The following is a 21,179-nucleotide window of genomic DNA, read 5'->3' on the forward strand; positions in this document are numbered from 1 at the left end:
AAACCTTTTCACTTTCTAAGTTTGTAAGAGCAATATTTAAAAAATATCCCTATTTTAAGGCCTTTGTCCTCCCATTTTTATGGCTTCATCCAATTTTTTCCTGTAAGAGGTTGAAAGGCATGAGTAACAAACATGGGGTGGTAATTTGAAAGATGAAGGACTGCCCTGATCAGAGTGTGAAATGATGATGGTAGTGTTTTTCTGGTTTGATAGGAAGACAGCATGGGAAAGAGAGAGAGAAAGAGAGAGACAAAGTGAAAATGCGATAGTGGAATTCTGGGAATGCAGAGATACAAGGTGGGCAGTCCTCCACTGCCCTGTAAAACTACTTTAGTTCATTAACACCTATGTGGTGTGGAATGTCACACCTCTTACAGCCTACACACACACTTGCATTCCAGACCATTTTCTGAATAATCAGTTGAAAAAGCATAAGATAATAAAGGCTTTTCCACTGTGGAACATCCTAGTTTAATAATCTTAGTTTCATTTTATCAATAAGTACTTGTCCTTTCTAACCCTGCCTATTGTAAGCTGATAACTCCCTTAGTTAAAGTCATACCCAAGAAAGGTGTGGACGCCATAAGGAGCTATTGGTGTTAACTGGAAGTATACAAAAAAAGTACTATAGGCTTCAATGAGTTAATGGAATTCCAGCAAATTTCCAAATTTGTTATATTTCCTTGGTAATTACATTTATATTTACAGGACTCTCAGTTATGGATCTCACATTTTCCAGAGGGAGCATTTTTCAGAATTTAGCATTTTCTGATATTTGGCACAGGATTCTCTGCTTAAATACTAACACTAACACCATAATCTACAGATGAGAAGCTCCTTGAAAAGTTTGCTCATGTTTTATATGTTTATGTCAGTAAAGCACAATGAGAAGTGACATAGCCAGTGCTCTGCGTTAATTAACAATGAGAAGTGAAATAGCCAGTGCTCTGCGTTAATTAATCAGGTATTGGTGTAGTCAGAGAAACCCTTGTGAGGTAGGCATAGAAGATATAGATTGTGGTAAATGGGTCACAGCATGCAGAGGCTGGAGAATTTAAGACACAGTGTTGCCTCCAACAGATACAAGTACCAATGAGAATCATTTTCCAAAATTTACTAGGTTTACAAGTTGTGTGTCTTCTATTTTCTGAAAGATGACTGCTTTACAGTATTTTGTTTGCTGTTTGCACCTGTTATACATGTTATCAAACTGAGCAGTCCACTGGGGTATATAATGAAGACTCGAAGACTGAGCAAAGATTGTCTTTCTTTTTTTCTTGTGCAGGAGTTTTCAGATAACAGGAATGAGCCAGGAGTTTGGGGATGTCACAGATGGTGATACATGCATGCACACCTGCAAACACACACTGACACACACACACACACGCATGCACACACACAGACACGCGCGCACACGCACGCACACACACAGACACGCGCACGCACACACACACACACACACATACACACACACACACACACACACACACACACACACACACACACACACACACACACACTCATGCCCATTGTAACTAACTGCTAGTTTTCTCTACATATGAATAGAGCCAAAGTAGTGCCATCCTACTATTTAAAATGGGTAGCAGGACTAACCTAATAAACTGGAACCTATCAATTTCAGATCATCATTAAGGAACATCATAAGGACCATAAAGTCCATTGGAAAGGCTGCTGGTGTTTCTGTAATACCAACAGCTGCAAGACATCACCTAGTGTGGATACAGACAGAGGCCCTGCACTACAACTTACTCCACTTCTGTGAAACTGGATAAGTGGAAACCCCAACAGACATAGTCTATCTGGGTTTCAGTAAGATAGCCGTCATGGTTTCCTAGAAAAGACTATCAAGTAAACACCCATGTCAAGGTCGGGAGTGGGCACAGTGGATAAAAGTGACGATATGGGAGGCTGCAGAGGATGTTAATGAGGCAGACACTATCAGGAAAGGCAGGGGTGATTAATGGTTGCCTTGGGGGTCAGTATCATATCTGGTACCCTTCAGTGGGCTTGTGTCTGACCAACAAGGGGAATTAACAATAGAATTATCATGTTTGCAGGTAATGCTAATCTGCAGATGAGTATATAAAAAAAGAAGCATAGTGAAGATTGAACATTTTCAAGACTGCAGAGAGGCGGCAGCTAACATTCATCACTGACAAAAACAAGATGTATCAAAAAAAGAGAGAATCCAACAGCATGTAGGTCATTTACCTGATTGACCAGCACTGATCAGATCAGGAGAAACATCAAAGTGTGACCTGAATGATGCCGCTCATGCCTTGACCTGATTCCACTACAAGGTAAAATACCTATTTCCACCTGAGCTACTTTCACTGTGGAAGAAACCAGCCGAAAAAGTCTAAAGTGGTGTATTTTTCTGTGAATAAGGTCTTTTTATAAGGAAAATAACCCCTCCAAAACTACTAAGAACTGCCTAAGGAATGTAGGCAGAAAAAAAACAGGCTAAAAAAAAAGGACAGGCATGCCAGTTAGTTGATAGTCTCTGCATTGGACTGTAGAGTGAAGCCCTTCTGATGATGGTTTCATCGCCTCCAGACATACTTATTTAGGAGCAGTAAATGGATAGTTGGCAATCAGTGTCAGCCCCGGTGTGTCTTTCTTGCACTTTTGTTTTCAAACTTTCTCCTTTTCTCAATAATAGCTTAGTGTACACCTGAACATTGTGACTCAAGATGCATACTGGTCAAAATTACATATTTCTTTAACCTGCTCATCTGCTTTCGATTGCCTGTTTTAATCATACATGAACTGAGCATTTTTGCTGCCTAAATGATATTGCTTGTGTCCTGTTAGTAATACGTAGCCAGGCTGGTCATTTCTGGTTTAGTATTAATTATTGAGTACTCTGCTCTTGGTCAATACCACAGTACAACATAGTACTATAATTTATGCTTTTTACAATAGTTTGCAGTATATGCACTCCCCTACTTGTCTCTAGCTTTTTTTGTGAGGAGAAATGCCCCACCAAATATATTGTTCTCCAAGGAATATAACTAGCAGAAGAAAAAAAAAAGAAGTTAAATCAGTCTAACAAGGTACATTTTCCATGAATAAGGCACGTTGCAGTTTTAAAGAGTGACATGACTTTTGCCATCTCTGACAAATAGTAAAGCTGCATTTTTAAATGCACTGAAAGTTGTCAAATATAAAAAGTTAATTATTAGTACTGATCATATTTGGTTTTAAATGAGAGCTTCCTGATGTGATTCACAGCACAGACACATTTGCAGGGTAGAAATGCTTTAAGAATAGCATACAGCGTCAAAACCAGAACAAGTATTCTTCATATGTAACATTATTGTTTTACAGAGCATCGCTCATGCCTCTTAACCTCTTAGAGCAAGAAATGTGGACAAAGCCATAAATAAAAGTGGGACAAAGGCACAAAAATAGGGACTTAGAAAGTTGATAAAGTAACAGATTTTGCATTAGCACACATTTTCTGAAGGGTATAAAGTCTGAAACTCAAATGTCTATCATTATTTTCTAATTCACTCTTTAATGATTTGCCACAAATTTGCCAGAAAACCACAATTAAATGAAAAATGGAGCAAAATATGAGACAAAAATCTGGACATTCTGTGAAAATCTGTACAGTTAACAGGTATGATTCTTTAAGTTATCCTTGAACATACTGCAAGCAAATGAGAGAGTGTTCTAATGCATTTGGCTCAAAACAATGACTATATGAACAACACTGTTTTCTGTAAGCCTGAAATCATAAAGTGGAAGTAGTTCATGTTTTTGCTGTTAGATAACAAATTCTGCTACCTAGTAAAAGTGCTGAGAATTACCACTATTTCTGATTTAAAGAATAATCTAGCAGGGCTAGACGTTCCACCATGTGATCCTTAAACCTCTTGTATTAGATGCAACATGGGATATATGCAAATTACCCTTTAAGGACATCAGGTGTTTCAGCTATATGGCAATTCTGAATGTCCATAACTTTTCTTCTTTTTAAGTCTATTAATGGACAAACGTATGCCAATAAAGCCAAGCCCCACTGGCTGTGAGCATGCATGTTGCAGCCTTCTTATCGCATCATCAGCATAGCATAAGTGGAAAGTTTGGCTAACCTTTACAAACACAGGGTTGTCATACCCAGCTGATATCCATAATCATTAGGGTGTCTGCAAAATATCCCAACCAACAAACTAAAACAATGAGCAATGGTGCAGTGGTGCAGCAGTAGTGTTGTCATCTCACAGCAAGAGGTTCTCCAGTTCAATTCTCGGCTAAAGTGCCATCTTTGTGGTTTCTGCTTGTCCTCTCTGCATTTATATGGGTTTTCTCTGGGTACTCCAGTTTCCTCCCACATTACAAAGACGTGCATTTGGAGTATTTTTCCCCAGGCCTCTTCTAAAAATTGGCTTTATTCCAAGTCAGACTTTTCCCAGTAAACAAATAATAAAAAATAAATAAAAAGGTCACATAGAAAAAACAGGTACTCTTATCCGGTGGGTAGGGCCAAAGGGCTTTTGCAGCAAGACAGGGAAGGTGGAGGAAGACAGGGAGAGAGAGAAAACTGCTGGAGCTTATGCAGTGTAAGGAAATGGAAAAGACTGAAAACAGAAATTCTGCACATTTTGCTTCACTTGTACTGTGGAGATGGAGTTAACACTGTCTGAAATCATTGTTCTTCAAGAAGGTCACCTGGAGAATGTTGCTTTACAGAAAATGCTGGATGCAAAAGAGAAAAGTGACAATCTGGATTTATCTTGGTGAGCCACAATAGATAAGAATCACATGCGGCAAGTACTGGTGGAGACTTGGTAGTATTTTCAGATACACAAGGAAAAGATAGGATCTAGGTAGTTGCTACAAGCGGCAATAAGGGAGATATGTCATAGAAAGACAAAAACTCTGGAAATACTAGAAAGTAAAAAAAAAACATATGCAGCTGCTTTTGCTGGTGATAGAGTGGATAGTATAATGCTGCAGAATGTAATCAAAGAATGGGAGATTACACATAGTGAGAATTCAGAGCAGAAATGGAGATTCTATCGATGTATGTTGTTTCTGTTCCTAGTGGTTCCAGTTTTTTTTTTTTTTTTTTTGTCAAGGATGTAAGGGTTCTAATTCATGTAGGGTCAGAGTCCTTCTGTGAAATATCATTTGAGATTTTTGCATTGGCAGAAAGATTTTGACTTTGACAAAAAATTCCTTTTGTAAGCAATGGAAGTGTTACATAACACTGAGAATATTACTTTGCTCACAAAAAAAATAAAAAAAATAAAAACAACTTGTGGTGCAACTCAGGACCACATATGACTAAGGAAAGGAAGTGTTTTGAACTGAAATGGGAGACTGTTTTTCAAATAAAAAAAATGACTGATGAGACATTTATCAGACAAGGCATTGGAAGTTTGGTTTAATTTGAATTTAACTGATGGCAGAATGTAACATTTGTCCAGTGTTATTTTAATAAATGGAAAGAAAGGGATGGCAAAATACTGATGACAACCTAAAACATGTTTTCCTGTGGTAGCGATGCTCATTTGACACAGGTTTGTCCTAAAAAGAAGCATGCAGTGTGGATAAACTGCACATTCCATTTTCTGAAGCATATGAAATCAGAAATTCAAATATGTCATTATTTAGTGACTTCAGTCTTCAGTGATTTGCCAGAAAATTTTGTGAAGAATACACCAAAATATGAGGCAAACATATGGACATTCTTTGAAAATCTGGATAGTCGATAACTATAGTGCTCTGTGATTTAAGCTATGGGGAGAAGGTGTACAAAATAACTGTGCTATATGCATGCGCTAACAATACAGATAGGGTGAGTGTATTTTATGAAATAAGGAAGACATGTAACAGTTACATGGATATAATAGTGTGAGGTGACTTTAACTATATTCTGAAAAAATGCATAAGGAAGATAAATCAGGATGTGTACATCTATAAGAATATGATAACATATAAAAATAACTATAGGACCCAAGAAAGTCAGAATTGGTGACACCACCTCTACCAACAAACTCATCACCAGCAGACTACCTCAGGTCTCAGTGCTGGGCCCACTCCTGTTTGGCATCTACTTCTCAGAGGTCAAGGCTAATGTCAAGGGCCCCTGGCTCACCAAGTTGGCAGACAACTGCAAATTGGGAGCTATCATAGACTCCCGCCATGACACCAACATCCTGCAAGAGGGTATAAAACAGACATATGACTGGTGCCAAAGCCACAGATTAAAACTTAATGCCTAGAAATGCATTACAATGCCTTTGTGAAAACATCCAACCAGGTCAATTACTGCAATGATTAGACATCCCAAAGAGCTGACCCAGTAGTTAAGGATCTGAGAATATATGTAGACAGTAATTTGGCTTTTGACCAACATGTAGCCAAGGTAATAATAATATTATTATATGTTGCCCAACTTATAAGTAAGGGTAGTGCATCCAGGTTGAAGGAAGTTATAGTACCACTTTACTTGGCCATTATCAGACCCACCATTGCCCCTTTCATTACATACCTAGCCAGGAATATGCAACAGCTGGAATGCCCACAGAAGTTTCTCACCAAGAGAATCCAGGTCATTAACACATTGTCCTATACAGATCACCTTAAAGCCCTATCTCTATACTCTGTCTCCTACAGTTTACTGAGAGGCAATCTATGCCTGCAATATAAGGCAGCTTCAGATCCAGTTTTGATGGACCTCTTGCACATCTGCAAAATAAAGGGCACCAGAAACACTATATCCAAGGCTTTAAACTTTGCTTGTGACATAATCTGAACATGCTGGCAAGACAGATACTTGTCTGAAAGGACCCCCACAATCCGGAAGAGGCTCCCTGTCCATGTGAAGCAGAAACATCCCTAACCCTATTCAGAACTAACCTAGACCATTGTATTGGAAATTGAAAATTCACCCCGGTCTCAGATCCATGTCTCTAATAGACAGAAACTGACAGTAAACAGCCCCTAACTAACATACCCACAAGTAAACCTTTCGTAACCTGCTAACTAACATACCCTTCCAAATAGACATCCATGTTACATGGAGCACAACTGGGTTGAGTTGTGTGCCTAGACTTATAAAGGCCCTGGAGGTCATTAACCTAATATATATCTTTGAGCCTATGAAAATTAATCCAAGTACTTGGACTGATAGTCTCGACTGGGGGGGGCTGGAGTGTAGTCCTGACTACAACCATCCCATCATGCATTTAATTTATAATTAAAGTTTTCCACTTTGATTTTTCATTCCCCAGTAAGTTTGCAGTTTCACTACTTGTCTCACTTCGGTCATATTATTAGACACTACTACCTTTCAGTGCAATGATATACATTAGCCATAAGCAAATTGCAGCTTCCATTTTTTTAAGCCAAACTAACTCATGATCTCCTTTGTTGCACTACCTAACACCAGAAATGCTTGTCCTACTCTAAAACACTCTAAAATATATGTTTATTTTGTTTTTATTTTATTTTACATTTCTTAACTGAGTAGGTGCATTGGTCCAAAGACCTTTTCGGGCAATATCCAGACCTTTATGGCTAGACAATTTAGCAATCATTAGCTGAGTACATGAATATGTTAAGTATAGTGTATACTGATGTTGCAATGTATTTAAATTATTTATTTTTGCTTACTGTGGTAAGGCACTGATCTCAATGGGCCAGTTTCAGGTACAGCCTTGGTAAATAAAATCACAATGGAACAGACTAATGAGAGTAATAATGAAAAAGGAATGAGACCAACAATACAACAATTACACAGAACAGTACAAAATTTGGTATGTACACTATATGCAACAGTGGCCTGACTATATGTCAATATGAAGAGAGGATGTGGATGAAGAAGCAAAGGAACCTGGGAGGACTGATGGTTAAGACATTAGGTGATGTGACCCATTGAGTTTGGTTATGGAAATGTTTTTTGAGCTAAAGTCTAAATTTGAAACAAGAGGAGAGTATTTTAGAGTGGATAGGAAGAGACATCCAGAGTTTAGACGCTAGAGGGAAAAATGTATGATCAGTGCAATGTAGTTTAGTTTTTGGTGTAGCAGTCCGGAAGTTGTATGTAAGTTACTTCAGAGGTCACAACAAAGGTTTTATCTATATAAATTTAACAGACACTTGTCTGATAGGAAGTAATTTGGCTTTGGATAGTCAGGCAGTTGTGTTCTGTGTGTGTGTGTGTGTGTGTGTGTGTGTGTGTGTGTGTGTGTGTGTGTGTGTGTGTGTGTGTGTGTGTGTGTGTGTGTTTCTGCATGTGTGGAGGGGACATACCTCACAACTGTCCAAATTTTCATAGAATGTCCATATTTTTGCCTCATAGTTTTGGTCTGCTCCTCATTAAAAATTTGTGGTTTTCTGGCAAATCATTGAGGACTGAAATAACTAAATAATGACATACATTTGAGTTTCAAAGGTTATATCCTCCAGAAAATGCATACTAACACACATCTGTTATTCTAGCATTGTTCTGCTAGAGGCAGACCTTGGACAGATTAGACCTGTTTTTGGGTCTTTGTCCCCCATTAGTTTAGACTTTGTCCAGATTTCTTGCACTAAGAAGATGAGAGGTTTGGGAGGGAGGATTATGACAAAGAGTAAACATTTTACTTGAGATGATTTGTAGCTATGGCTAAAATGGGGAGGCCATATTTGAGTTGAGTTAAGCCAGAAGGAGTTCTTTACCTATGGCAACTCTTGCTGGAGCAGTTAGGTTAGGAGAGAATTTCTTTGCACAAAAGAGAATTTAATAGTCAAAAGTGGAGTCAAACAATACACCTGTGTCTGTGAATAATTGATTAACATGGTAATCAGTTGTAACTCTTAATGGAAATAGACATAGTTATTTATCATGGTTCATAGTTTACAAAACACTAATGAAACAGACTGAGTTATATACACTACAAAAATATTTATTTTATTTATTTTACATTTGTTGACCTGGCTAGTCTAGTTGGATACATGTCCATTTTCTGTAGAGGCCCGGGGAGAAAAGCTCCACAAAAAGACAGTAATATAGAACACTTGTTAGACAAAAGGAAATATATTACAATTGGAAAGTAGTATATAACTATTTCATAAGTAGTATACAATTATTTCATTAGCATAATCAAGAAAATCCAATAGGTGCCTTTTTTTTGTCTATCTCAGTGGAATTGATAAATAGAGAATAGAAAAACAAAAGTACTTTAGTAACCTAGTAAAGATTAGAAAGTGTAGAAAAAGGTAGAGGAGAAGAAAAGTTTAGTCAGGGTTAGTACAAGGGCAGAGCCATTGGGAATTAAGCAAAGTTTTTAGATTCTTCTTGAAAGTAGGTAAAGTGGTAATTGCAGTAAGTTCACTTGGAAGCTTGTTCCAGATAGGTGCAGTACAGTTGGAGAACAGACTGTCCCCAGCATTGTTGTTGGATTTATAGGAGGCAGCTAGAAGCTTGGTGGCAGAGCGTAAGGAAGAGATGCTTTTATAAGGAGTAATAAGGGAACTAAGTATAGTGGTATTAGAAGGCTGATAGAAGATTTTGTGGGTGATGGTTAGTTGCTGTAGTCATATTTGATTTTGTAGTTCCAGCCTGCCTAGTTGTTTAAGATTAGAGCAATGATGGGTACGAAAAGGGGGTCCTGTTGCAAATCTGGCTATATTGTTCTATGATGTTGCTAGTTTATTGAAATTAGATTTAGATAAGTTTGTAAAAATTGGTGAGGCATAAAGAAGGGTAGAGAGCAGGTGTGTTTGTGCTATAGTACTTCTGGCTGAGGTGGTAAGGAAGGGTTTAAGCCTACAGAGAGAACCAAGTTTTCTATTGACTGACTTGATGGTTAAGTTAATGTGGGAATCAAAGTTGAGACTGTGGTCTATTGTGACACCAAGAAGTTTGGTAGTAGGGTCAGGAGATATTATAGTGCCATTGTTAGAAGTTATATTGAAAGTAAAAGAAGATGATTTTTGTGAAGGTGGTAAGAGGCAATATTGGTGGAACCAGTTTTCGGCTGCTGTGAAGACTTTTTGTGTAGTAGTCTGAAGTTCAACTGGGGAGGATGCTGAACATATCAGTGTTGAGTCGTCGGCATATTGAATACAGATGGATTGTGAAAGGGACTTATTTAGGTTGTTAATAAAAATAGAAAAGAGGAGAGGACCCAGTATTGAGCCTTGTGGTACTCCTATTTTGATAGGAAGAAGAGATGATAAGTGATTTTCCCATAGCACTGCTTGTTGTCTATTTTCTAAGTAGGAATTAAACCACTGGATAGCCTGAGAGTTCAAATCAAAAGATTTAAGGATGTTTAGTAAGAGAGTATGGTTGACCATATCAAAGGCCTTAGAGAGGTCTAAGAATAGAGCTGAGGACAGCAAGTTCTTATTCCGATTTTTATTAATATGGTCAGTGAATGACAAGAGAGCAGTAGTAGTGCTGTGATAAGGTCTAAAACCGTGTTGGCAATCTGCTAGGAGATTGTTTTGGAGGAGATGGTCAAGTAATTGCCTATGTACACATCTTTCCATGATTTTAGCTAATGCAGAAAGTAAAGCTATGGGATGGAAATTCGGGAGCTCGTTTGAGTTACCACCCTTATGTAGTGGAATGATATGAGAGACCTTCCAGAGGGTTGGAATAATGCCTTCAGTTATGGTTCGATTAATTAAAATGGAGACAGGAAAGGCAAGTGCTTTGGCTGCAATTTGTAGGTAATCAGCTGGGATGAGGTCAGCTAAGGGGGCACAAGGTTTAAGTTTCATAAGTAAGGTATAAATGAGATCTGTTGAGACTGGTTGCAGTTTGAAAGAGGGGGATTATTGTTTAGGGAGTGAGGTGCTTGAGTAGACTGAGGAGATAAGGTTGATGCTAGGGAAGTAACAGTGTCCGAGAAAAATGAGTTGAAAGTATCAGCAATTAGATTGGGTGTAGTCTGAGTGAGGTTAGAAGGAGTAGGTGTTTTGGAATTGCCTGGGTATAGTAGTTTGTTGAGACCAGCCCAGAATTTCTGATGTTTTTGACGTTGTGTGTGTTGGAATTTCCAGAAGTGTTTTTTTTATCTAGGAATATTAGTTTATTTGTTTCGTTTCTAAGTTGTTTAAAGGTCTGGTGGTCAACTGGGTTTTTGGTAGATCGCCATTTGTCCCAAGTCCTATTTCTAAGTAGCATTTTTTGTTTGGTTTCTTTGGTTAGCCAAGGAGCAGGCTTTGCTTTGTTTTTTATTAATCTCGTGGGGGCATGGTGGTTGAGGATTTGGAGGAATTTGTTGTTAAAGTATAAAACAGCCTCATCAAGAGGTAAGTATTTTAGGGGAGACCAATTGCAAGCTTTGAGTTCTAATTGGAAGTTGGCTTGCTTGAAATTAGTTTTATTCCTGGTAGATCTGAGTTGTGTATTATTGGAGAGAGGGCTTTTTTGTCTGTTGATGAAAGTGATTTGATGGTCACTAATATTATCAGGTAGTGTTCCAGTGATATAAGTCATAGGGTTGCTATTAACTAGAATCCAGTCCAGGGTGCTCTGTTTGGAGCTGGTTTTGTTTATTCGTGTAGGGACGGTAATGGTTTGATTAAAGCCATAGAGGTTTATGTGTGAAGTGGGTATTTGGGAAATACAACAATTCCAATCAATATTAAAGTCTCCTAGTAGTATAGTTTCCTGAGGGAAGGAGGTTGAGAGCCAGCTCAGTAAGCTTTTAACATCTACAACACAACAATAATGTCCATCAACTGGGAGAGCTGCACATAGTAATAAAACCATATAGATGATATCAGGACACATTAGTGAGCATTGTTGTTATTAATGGCAGTATGTGTGCCATTTACATAACAGGTGTATCTTGTTATACAATTTAATATTTACATATTTACAATACAGATGATTTTGACAGCAGAGCATTTTCAAGTGTATATCGTCAATATGCTTATTTAAATAAACATTTATCATCATCGTGGCTTGTCAAAGCATGCACACTTATTTTTTATTCTACTAATAACTGCCCTAACTAATCTATTTTTTCAGCTCACATTGCTTCAGTGTGAGCATATGTGAAATCATCTCTAAACATCTACAACACAACAATGTCAATCAACTGGGAGAGCTGCACATAGTAATAAAACCATATAGATGATGGCAACAAATTGCACATTTAAATCTATAAATGCTTGCAAGTACTTTAGCTAAAATCAGTCACCCTTACAAAGTATACATACAAAAATGTTTATTGTGAATTACACAGCAGTGAAAGTCCCTTTCGCATCAAGTAACATTCACATACCATTCTGACATAGGCCTGCAATATCTAACAGACATTTAACTGCTCTGCATTCATTTCCTTCTACTGCAACTACGAATCTGGGCAGCATGAATAACAAAACCGATAGCTAGGATCATTCAACAGTGTCCTCACATTATTTCCATTAATGAAGCTTGGTTACACTCCAAAAAAGCTACTCTCTATTTAAATTATAGCTTCAACACTTTTAGAGATGACAGACCTTCAATGAGAAGTGGCAAAGGAGCAGTCCTACTGGTCAATAACTTACCCCAGGTCTCCATGGTTAATATAAATTGAATTGTGGAATACCACACTCCTCTCCCCTGTTATGCATATGTACACATTCTCAGAAATGTCAGAAATGCTCCTATTTATGAAGTATTAGAACCTATAATGGCTATCATCTGTGTTGTCTGTTTCCTGTTGATTCTAAGAAAATCACAGCATACTGTACCTGCTCATAAAGTTTCTGAAATGTATATTATGTCTTGCAATGTTTTTAATAACTACATATATAACTGCTGTTTTAAATTACTGTAAGCATGCTGTGCATGGCTCTGGTTCACATTATAGTGAAAAAGCATCCCTGGACCAACCTACCTACGCAGGTACAAACTATGTTTAAGTAGATAATAAGAAAGTAAAATAAAAATAAATAAAATGAGCATAGTAATGCTGGGCAACCTGGACTGAGTGTACAAAATACAATGGTGGTAATTAATAGGATAGAATCACTATACTGCAAGGGACAGCTGACAGAACTGGGGCTGTTCACTACACAGACAAAAATGGACAAGGAGGCATGATCTTGTCTGTGAAGTATAAAAGGGTTGAATGTTGAAGGAAAGACAAGGTAGGGTAGGGAGAACATCAGCTGTTACACAAACTAATAAACTATTTCTCACAGAGAGTGGTAGAAGCATGGCTCAGGACCGGTAATTGAATGGGAGATGAACTTTGACTCTTGCTCCATTAATATGTTTAAAGATTAAGGAGCATATCAAACAGATGGGATGGATGAGAGTTAAAATGGGACTGCTGCTAGAGACAGACCTTGGACAGATTAGACAGGCAAACTATTTCCTTCTGACAGAATAGTATGCATGTTTAAATGTAAAATATGAAAAAAGAAGTTCTATAATAAAATGGTATAATTTAAAAACATTTGAAATCACTTCCAGAATGGGAACACTACATAAATAACAAAAATAAGCTAACCTGAGCTGTGGATATGCCTAGAATTACATACTCCAATACATTTACCCAGTTAAGGGATGGCCACTGCAATTAAAAATACTCTTCAGTTCACATTAATCTCAACAGTCCATTCCATACAGCAAAACAGTTTGTTACTCCTAGGTTCATGGGTTCTTAGGTAGGTACAAGGCTATCTGCCTGAGGGCATTTATAAGCCTAGCCAGATTGTGTCGACTTTCGCCACCCCATTGATTAATTAACTGATCCTCTGTCAAGCAGAGCCAATGAAGTGATCCCATGGGTGTATTTGCTGTTACCCATCCACTCGTCAAGGTTTCTCTTGAAGAGTGTTAGTAAGGGGCTCTGCCTAATGTAGTTTGGAATTTTGTTCAAAAGCATGGGGAGTCTCTGTGACAGGAACCTAGCCCTCCAGCATGTTCTATTTATTGTTGTCATGAGGTTTAGCTCACTAGAGCACGTGGCCCGCAGTGACTTGGATTTCTTTAGGTGAGCATGTCCATCAATTCTGAATTGGACATGGCTTTGTAAGTCAGGCAGACATCACCTCTGAGTAAGCGATATCCCACTGAGTACAGCCGGAGTTTTTTCAGTTGGGCTGCATAGGACATATGTTTGAGGCCAGTAATCCTCTTGGTGAGATACTTTTGTGGTCTTTCCAGCTGTTGGAAGTGTCTTGTGAGGTACATCCCAAATAGGGCATTGTACTCTATGATGGGCCTAATGAGTGACGAGTAGAGGGGCACTATAACCTCTTTATTTCTAGATGTGAACCCTTTAGCAATTAGATGGGCTACATAGAAGGATTTCCTAACTACTTTGGCAATATGATTGTCAAAGGAGAGATTACCATCTACCTGGGACCCCAGATCTGTTATTGCTTCTTCTGTATTAAGGGGGCTGCCACCTATGTGGTAATTCGTGGGTGTTTTTTTTGCCCGAACGGGATGACTATGCTTTTTTGGCATTTAGCTTGAGGCCATGACTTTGACACTAGGTGTCTGTCTCAGTAAGGCCCTTTTGGAGGATGTCTGTGTCAGCCAGAGAGGCAATTATGGCTCCCAGTTTGCAGTCATCGGCAAACTTGGTTAGCCATAGTCCTCCTGTGTTTGCCTGTACTTCTGAGAAGTATATGCCAAACAGTAGGGGTCCCAGGACTGAGCCTTGTGGGACACCACTTGTGACTGGTTTAGAGTCAGACCTGGAGCCCACTATTCTTACCGTGTGAGTTCTGTCTGTAAGCCAGTTGGCAACCCATCTCATGACATAGGGGTTTATGTTCAGGCTGGTAAAGTTTTCTGTAATACCTGAGTAGGGTAATGGTGTTGAAAGCCTTGGTGAAGTCAAGGTAGGCTGTGTGAACCACCTATCCCTTGTCTATGGCCTTGGTGACTGTCTTGAAGAAGTCAGCCAAGTTTAGTAGGCATGATCTGCCTTAACAAAGCCAAACTGGGTCAGGTCAAGTGTTTGGAGGTTCCCAATGTCTTTGTTAATGAGTTCTATGATGATGCGCTCCGTAGCCTTGCAGACCAGGCTAGTCAAGCTTATGGGGTGATAGTTACCAGGGTCAGTTGTGGCCCCTCCTTTGTGGAGAGGAATAATCATTGCTGTGTGCCATTCTATGGGCAGGTAGCCTGTGGAGAGGCTGAGGATGAACAGTGTGTTTAGGTGGGGGCTTAGTTCATTCTGTAGTTCATGCAAGATGCAGCATGGGACACCATCTGGTCCCATTGATGCTGTGTTTTTGGCTTTTGAAAGGGCTGTTTTCACCTGTGCGTCTCTGATCTTTGGGACATTACACTTTTCCGGTATTGTTGTGGGCCCTTTTGGAGGTGAGAGGGGGGTGAAGTTTGCACTGAATCTATCTGCCAGGATGTTGGTAATATCAGTAGGTTCAGTATATTTTGTGCTATTTTGCACTAGTTCAGTACATATCTGCGAGTTGCCACTTAGATTCTTAACATAGCTAAAGAAGGCTTTGTGGTTATCTTTTGAATCCTTGGCTATTTTTCTTTCGAAGTTAGCCTTGGATGATTTCATGTGGGACCTTAGCTTCTTACTGATACTGATCACGGATGTGTTTCCTTCTTGGGATTTGCTTTTTTTCTGAACTAGTTTCCTCCTTCTATTGTATAGCCTGTTTATGGCAGGGGTCCACCAGACTGGTTTCCTTCTCTTAGGGAAGTGAGTCTTGGTTTTGCTAGGGATGGCATGATCCATGCATCCTTGTAGGTGCTCATAGAGTGCATTTGTAAAGGTTTCTGCATCTTGGGCAGCATTATCCTTTAGCATGAGGGCTGTGAAACTTACCATCTCTGTCTTAAGTAAGGTGAAGTTTGCTTTAGAAAAGTTTTTTACTGTGGTTTCCTTAGTTGGGGGTGGTGGTGGGGTGTAGACATCCAGAATGATTACTTTATGGTCTGATCTAACCAGTGACAGGTTGACCTCCAGTGTGGAACACCTGTCGCCCATGTTGGTGATGACTAGGTCCAATATGTTTTCACCTCTGGTAGGGGAGTTTACCAGCTGATCAAGGGCGTTTGAGTTGATGAATTCCAGGAAGCGCTGGGCCTGGGAGTTTGTACTCGAGTAGTTTTCCCAGTGAATGGTAGGGTAATTGAAATTGCCCAATATCAGGGTGTTCAGTAGGACCTTCATGTTTTCCATTGTCTCCAGAAAGGTGGAGTAGTGCTCCTCGGTCATGGAGGGTGATTTGTAGCAGGCCACAATTTGCATTGCAGATCTGCCTGATGTTAGTTGCACATGGATGATCTCAGAGGTATCATGCTGTGCCACTAACCTGGAGGTGTAGGTATCCTTGATGAATATGGATACACCCCCTCCTTTTGTGTTTCGGTCCGTGTTCTGTGGCCGAAACGTGTGGTATGAGTTGTAGCCCGGTAGTGCTGGGATGCTCTCTGGAGCCTCGAACCAGGTTGAGGCTTGAAATACAAATAAAGGAGGCATGCAACTTTTCTCAGCAATCTTCTTTGCTGTAGCTATCACAATTTGACAGAAGACCCAATGATTCAATATCCAGGACATTTTTTTCTCCAGTCTTCACAGCCACTGACAGCCCAGAATCAGTGTCTGAGTCTTGAAACAGTGATAGGGGAGGCACAATAGGCAATTCACTTTTCCAGTCCTCCTCTTCATGGTACTTATAAAACTGCAGCAGAAGAGATAGGAATTCAACATTTACCTGTTCAATATGCCAGTTTTACATATTAAAGTTTGATTTTGTTTAATAAATGCCCTTTTCTTTCAATGACACAAAGCTGAGGCATGTTTATTACTGAACTTGGTTTGCTGTAGTAAAAAAATATAATATCTAAATTAATTAGGGCAGATTAATTGTATTCAAACAAGTATGCTATTGCCCTTGCCAGACAGAGGTGTGATCTGACTCGTAAGTAATTCTTAAGTTGCTCTTATCACTGTTTTAACATAGAAGGGTACTAAATCAGTTGCATTTCTTTCTTAGTAAGTACATAAATGAACTACAGTTTACTGTAGGAAAACAGCTCTGTGATATCATGTAATAGTACCTTATCTCTGACGGCAGGACTATAATAGGATAATAATTAAATCTCTTTTTAATTATCCACATTGTCACTGTCAGCAGTCCTGAAAGGGTCAACAATAATTATGGAAAACAGCTTTAGGCTCAGTGAAGCTCTCTGTTTCCATCCACAAAGCATCATTTTGTAAGTATTACACTGCAAAAGCAAAGTAATGCAAAGATTTAAAAAGAGAAGTCAGAGCTTATTTCCAAACTATAAACTCGGAGAAGGCATAAATGCATCGCAAGACCCAGGAAAAAATTATCATGTCATGTTTGCAAAAGATTATTCTGTCAAATTATGGAACTCACTGCAGATTTTAAGTTCAAGTGCAGATCCATACTTTGATGAAGAGGAAAGTGAAGAAGAACAGGAATATGGCTTAGAAGAAGAAGAAATAGATGAAAGACGATCAGTCTCCCAGTCTCTGCCTACCACTCCTAAAAACAGCATAATAAATATAAACGTTGGTGGGGTGTCTTACCAGATTGCCTATAGTGTGGCCGCCAGGTATCCAAAAACAAGAATAGGGAGACTTGCAACATATACTGACCATGCTAAAAAACTAGACCTGTGTGATGACCACATTGTTCTGAATAATGAATATTTCTTTGACAGAGACCCTGACATCTTCCATCATGTGTTCAACTTCTACAGGACAGGCATGCTATGGATAAAGAATGAACTATGCCCCAGGAATTTTGTTGAAGAAATTAATTATTGGGGTATAAGGATAAAAAATAGCCAGCGGTGTTGTAGGATTTCTTTTGAGGAGAGACAAGATGAGTTAAATGAGCAACTCAAAGTTCAAAGAGAACTCCAAGCAGAAATTCAAGTAGAAGAAAATGCCGAGCTCTTCAGAGACATGAAATATAGCAGGCAAAGGAGGATGGTGTGGAACCTAATGGAGAAACCATTTTCATCTTTTACTGCTAAAATGATGGCTGTTGCATCCAGCTTCTTTGTATTAATTTCTATAGTGGCCATGACCTTGAATACCGTGGAAGAGATGCAGTACCAAACAGCAAGTGGCCAGCTGAGTGGTAAGACCTATCTTGAACACGTAGAGACCTTCTGCATTGTGTTTTTCACCATGGAGTTCATTCTTAGACTAACCTCAACGCCAGATATTAAGCAGTTTTATAGAAGTGTCCTGAATGCTGTAGACTTAATAGCTATTCTTCCATTTTACCTACAGCTTATCCTGGAATGTTTTATAGATGAAGATCTCAAAAAACACGACCATGATATAGAGGCAGTTGGAAGAGTTGGAAAGGTTGGCCAGGTTCTGAGACTTATGAGACTAATGAGAATTTTTAGAATTTTGAAACTTGTCCGTCACTCCACTGGACTGAGAGCTTTTGGATTCACATTAAGGCAATGTTACCAACAAGTTGGATGTCTCTTCCTTTTCATAGCTATGGGGATTTTTGCCTTCTCTGCTGTGGTCTATTCTGTTGAACATGATGTTCCTGGAACAAATTTTACCAGCATTCCTCACTCGTGGTGGTGGGCTGCTGTAAGTAATTGTTTTTCTGTGTTATACATATATGAATATAGTATGAAACTCAACACAAACAAATGAAGATGTTTAAATTTAAAGTTGGGTTTACTTCTAGTGGATTTTGTTTAGACACAAATAAAACAAATTGAGACTATTTAAGAGAAACATTTGGCTTTAGCTTTATATCATATGCAAAGGCTTGTTTAGACTTAGATGTCAAACTTGTAAAAATGAGCAGCATTGTATCTTATAGATATACTTAAGCACCTTTTCTTTGATGGTGAGAATATAGGCATGTAGCTAAATTGTAATGTTTACTGTTATATAATAAACTGTATTCAGCAGTGTGAATAATCAGATGGTATGGTAATGCAGTGATTAATGTTGCTGCCTCACAACTCCAGGACCCTTGGTTTGATTGTCAGTGGGGGGTACCCTCTATATAGAGTGTGTATGTTCTGCCAGGTTCATTTGCACTTCTACACAGGGTCTGCAATTTAATCCTATGTACCAATGACATGGTGACAGACAGCAAATTGTTCACAAGAGCATGAATGTATGCTCATTCATGCACTGTGACAGTATGGCACCCCATCCAGGGCTATTGCTTGCCTTGCACCTGTTAGTTAAAGGGGGTAGGTTCTAACTCTTGTAACTATGAATGGGATGATGTGGGTACTACAATGGATGTTTAATAAACATGATCTGCCTCTCAGAGTATTCAGGAAAAGAACATGCTTGAAATTCTTTGACTCCTTACTGGTTAGATAAATTCAGATACCGAAGCCTTAATATTTATAAATCCACAGGTGCAGTAAATAATGTACAGATCAATACCTATAGACTGTTTCTCTAAAATCACAAGGCAAAAAAAAAACTACGAAATCGAATTACACAGATTTTTTTTATTTTCTTCACTCTTTTCATGACATAAGTTACAAAAATTGAAAGGTTTGTTTTGCTATTTAAGGCTATTTTACATTCAAAATGTAAGCACTAATGGAACAATGCAATCACCGTGCCCACTGTATATCCAGAATTGCTCGTGAAAGCAGTTCGATAGCTATGGTGATCTGTTCTTTAGACTGCCTACTGAAACATAAAATTATGGTCCCCTATTTTGTCGGTTGTCCATGCCACTAACAATTTAAAGAATAAACATTTTAAGTCTGCCTGTTTGTTAGCGTCTAGACTTATAATATATTTTCAGATATGAGTACAAGTGTGCTGTTTAGTTTTAAAATCTATTAAATCAATGTACAGTAAGTCTCATCATGTATAAGGGCAGGTGTGTGTGTCCACAGAGACTTAATTTAGTGAGAATAGCTGAAAAGTACAGAAATGTTTTACCATCTGATAGCATTATTTAAAAAAGAATTAAGAGATTTCTTTTTTAAGAGATGTCACTATGCAACAGCAATACATCACTTTATGCGTGGATAATAAAGGTTTAACTCATGGATGGCTATGTCTGGTCATTCAGGTTTCGCCCTTCTTGTGACCAGACTATACAAGTTGAGGGAAAATCCTACATCATCTATATCTAAATTTGATATTGTGCTAAATTGTACCATGAATCATATTGATCAGGCAATCAGCAGCTGCGTCAGATATAAAAACAATAATAAATGCTCGACTATGGGCTAAACATTATTTGCAAATGCACTCCATGTGACAAGAAGACCGAAAGTGCCGATATTGTAGATTGCAGTAACTCCTTACTCCAAGCTACAGTGTTTGGAGAGGTAATGTCTTTGTGTGCATTTTCATATACATATATATATATATATATATATATATATATAAAATATATATGTGTGTGTGTGTGTGTCTATATAATATATATATATATATATATATATATATATATGTATATATACGCACACACACACACACACACACACACACACACACACACACACACACACACACACACACACACACACAAACCTGAAATCACACTTAGCCGACTTTCCTGTAACCAACACGACAAAGCTGAAAACTCAGAAGACCAACTGCTTGGAACACCGACTTTTAACTCCAAGTAAGTAATTGACTGGCCACCATTTAAACTTTGCCCCTTACCTTGGTGGTAGTGCAATCTCATGGGTGGTTTGAATTTTTTTCAGTTTGTTTTTTTTTTTTTTTTGTTTCACCAGTCAGTTACTTACCTGGAGTTGAAAGACAGTGTTCTGAGTGGTCGGTCTTCTAAGTTTTCAGCTTTGTCATCTTCTCAGTTATACAAATGTAAGGTAAGTGGGATTTCAGGTTTGTGAAGTAGGCCCATATATATATATATATATATATATATATATATATATATATATATATATATAGATATATGTGTGTGTGTGTGTGTGTGTGTGGTGTATGTATATATATATATATATATATATATATATATATATATATATATATATATATATATATGGGTCTACCTGATAACACTGCCACTCCAAAACACCGACAACGAAATAACCGACACGACAAAACCGAAAGTTTAAAAACACAAAACTTCACATGCCCGACAAATCACAATCCTGACAATCAACAAAACAAATACCTTTCCCGAAAAACACACACACGACACAAGCACACCAAAAACCTTTCAAACCTACACTAAACCTTACA

At 38.4% G+C, this 21,179-nt stretch overlaps 1 protein-coding gene across 4 annotated transcripts in view; it reads left to right on the top strand.

The window, feature by feature from the left end:
* Positions 1-21,179, top strand: part of LOC122795893 (potassium voltage-gated channel subfamily V member 2-like) — an 802,386-nt gene that overhangs the window by 699,650 nt on the left and 81,557 nt on the right. Inside the window, exon 1 of one of the 4 annotated variants that reach the window (XM_044064323.1) lies at positions 17,217-18,563. The exons of the other annotated variants lie outside the window; for them this stretch is intronic. Within the exon in view, the coding sequence (XP_043920258.1) occupies positions 17,217-18,563 (1,347 nt within the window). Of the gene's footprint in view, positions 1-17,216; positions 18,564-21,179 lie in introns of those variants that run through there. 4 annotated transcript variants of the gene reach the window in all.

This window comes from Protopterus annectens, chromosome 2.part2 (assembly GCF_019279795.1).
Source record: "Protopterus annectens isolate FY-2018-M chromosome 2.part2, PAN1.0, whole genome shotgun sequence".
In the NCBI taxonomy this organism is placed as follows: domain Eukaryota; kingdom Metazoa; phylum Chordata; order Ceratodontiformes; family Protopteridae; genus Protopterus; species Protopterus annectens.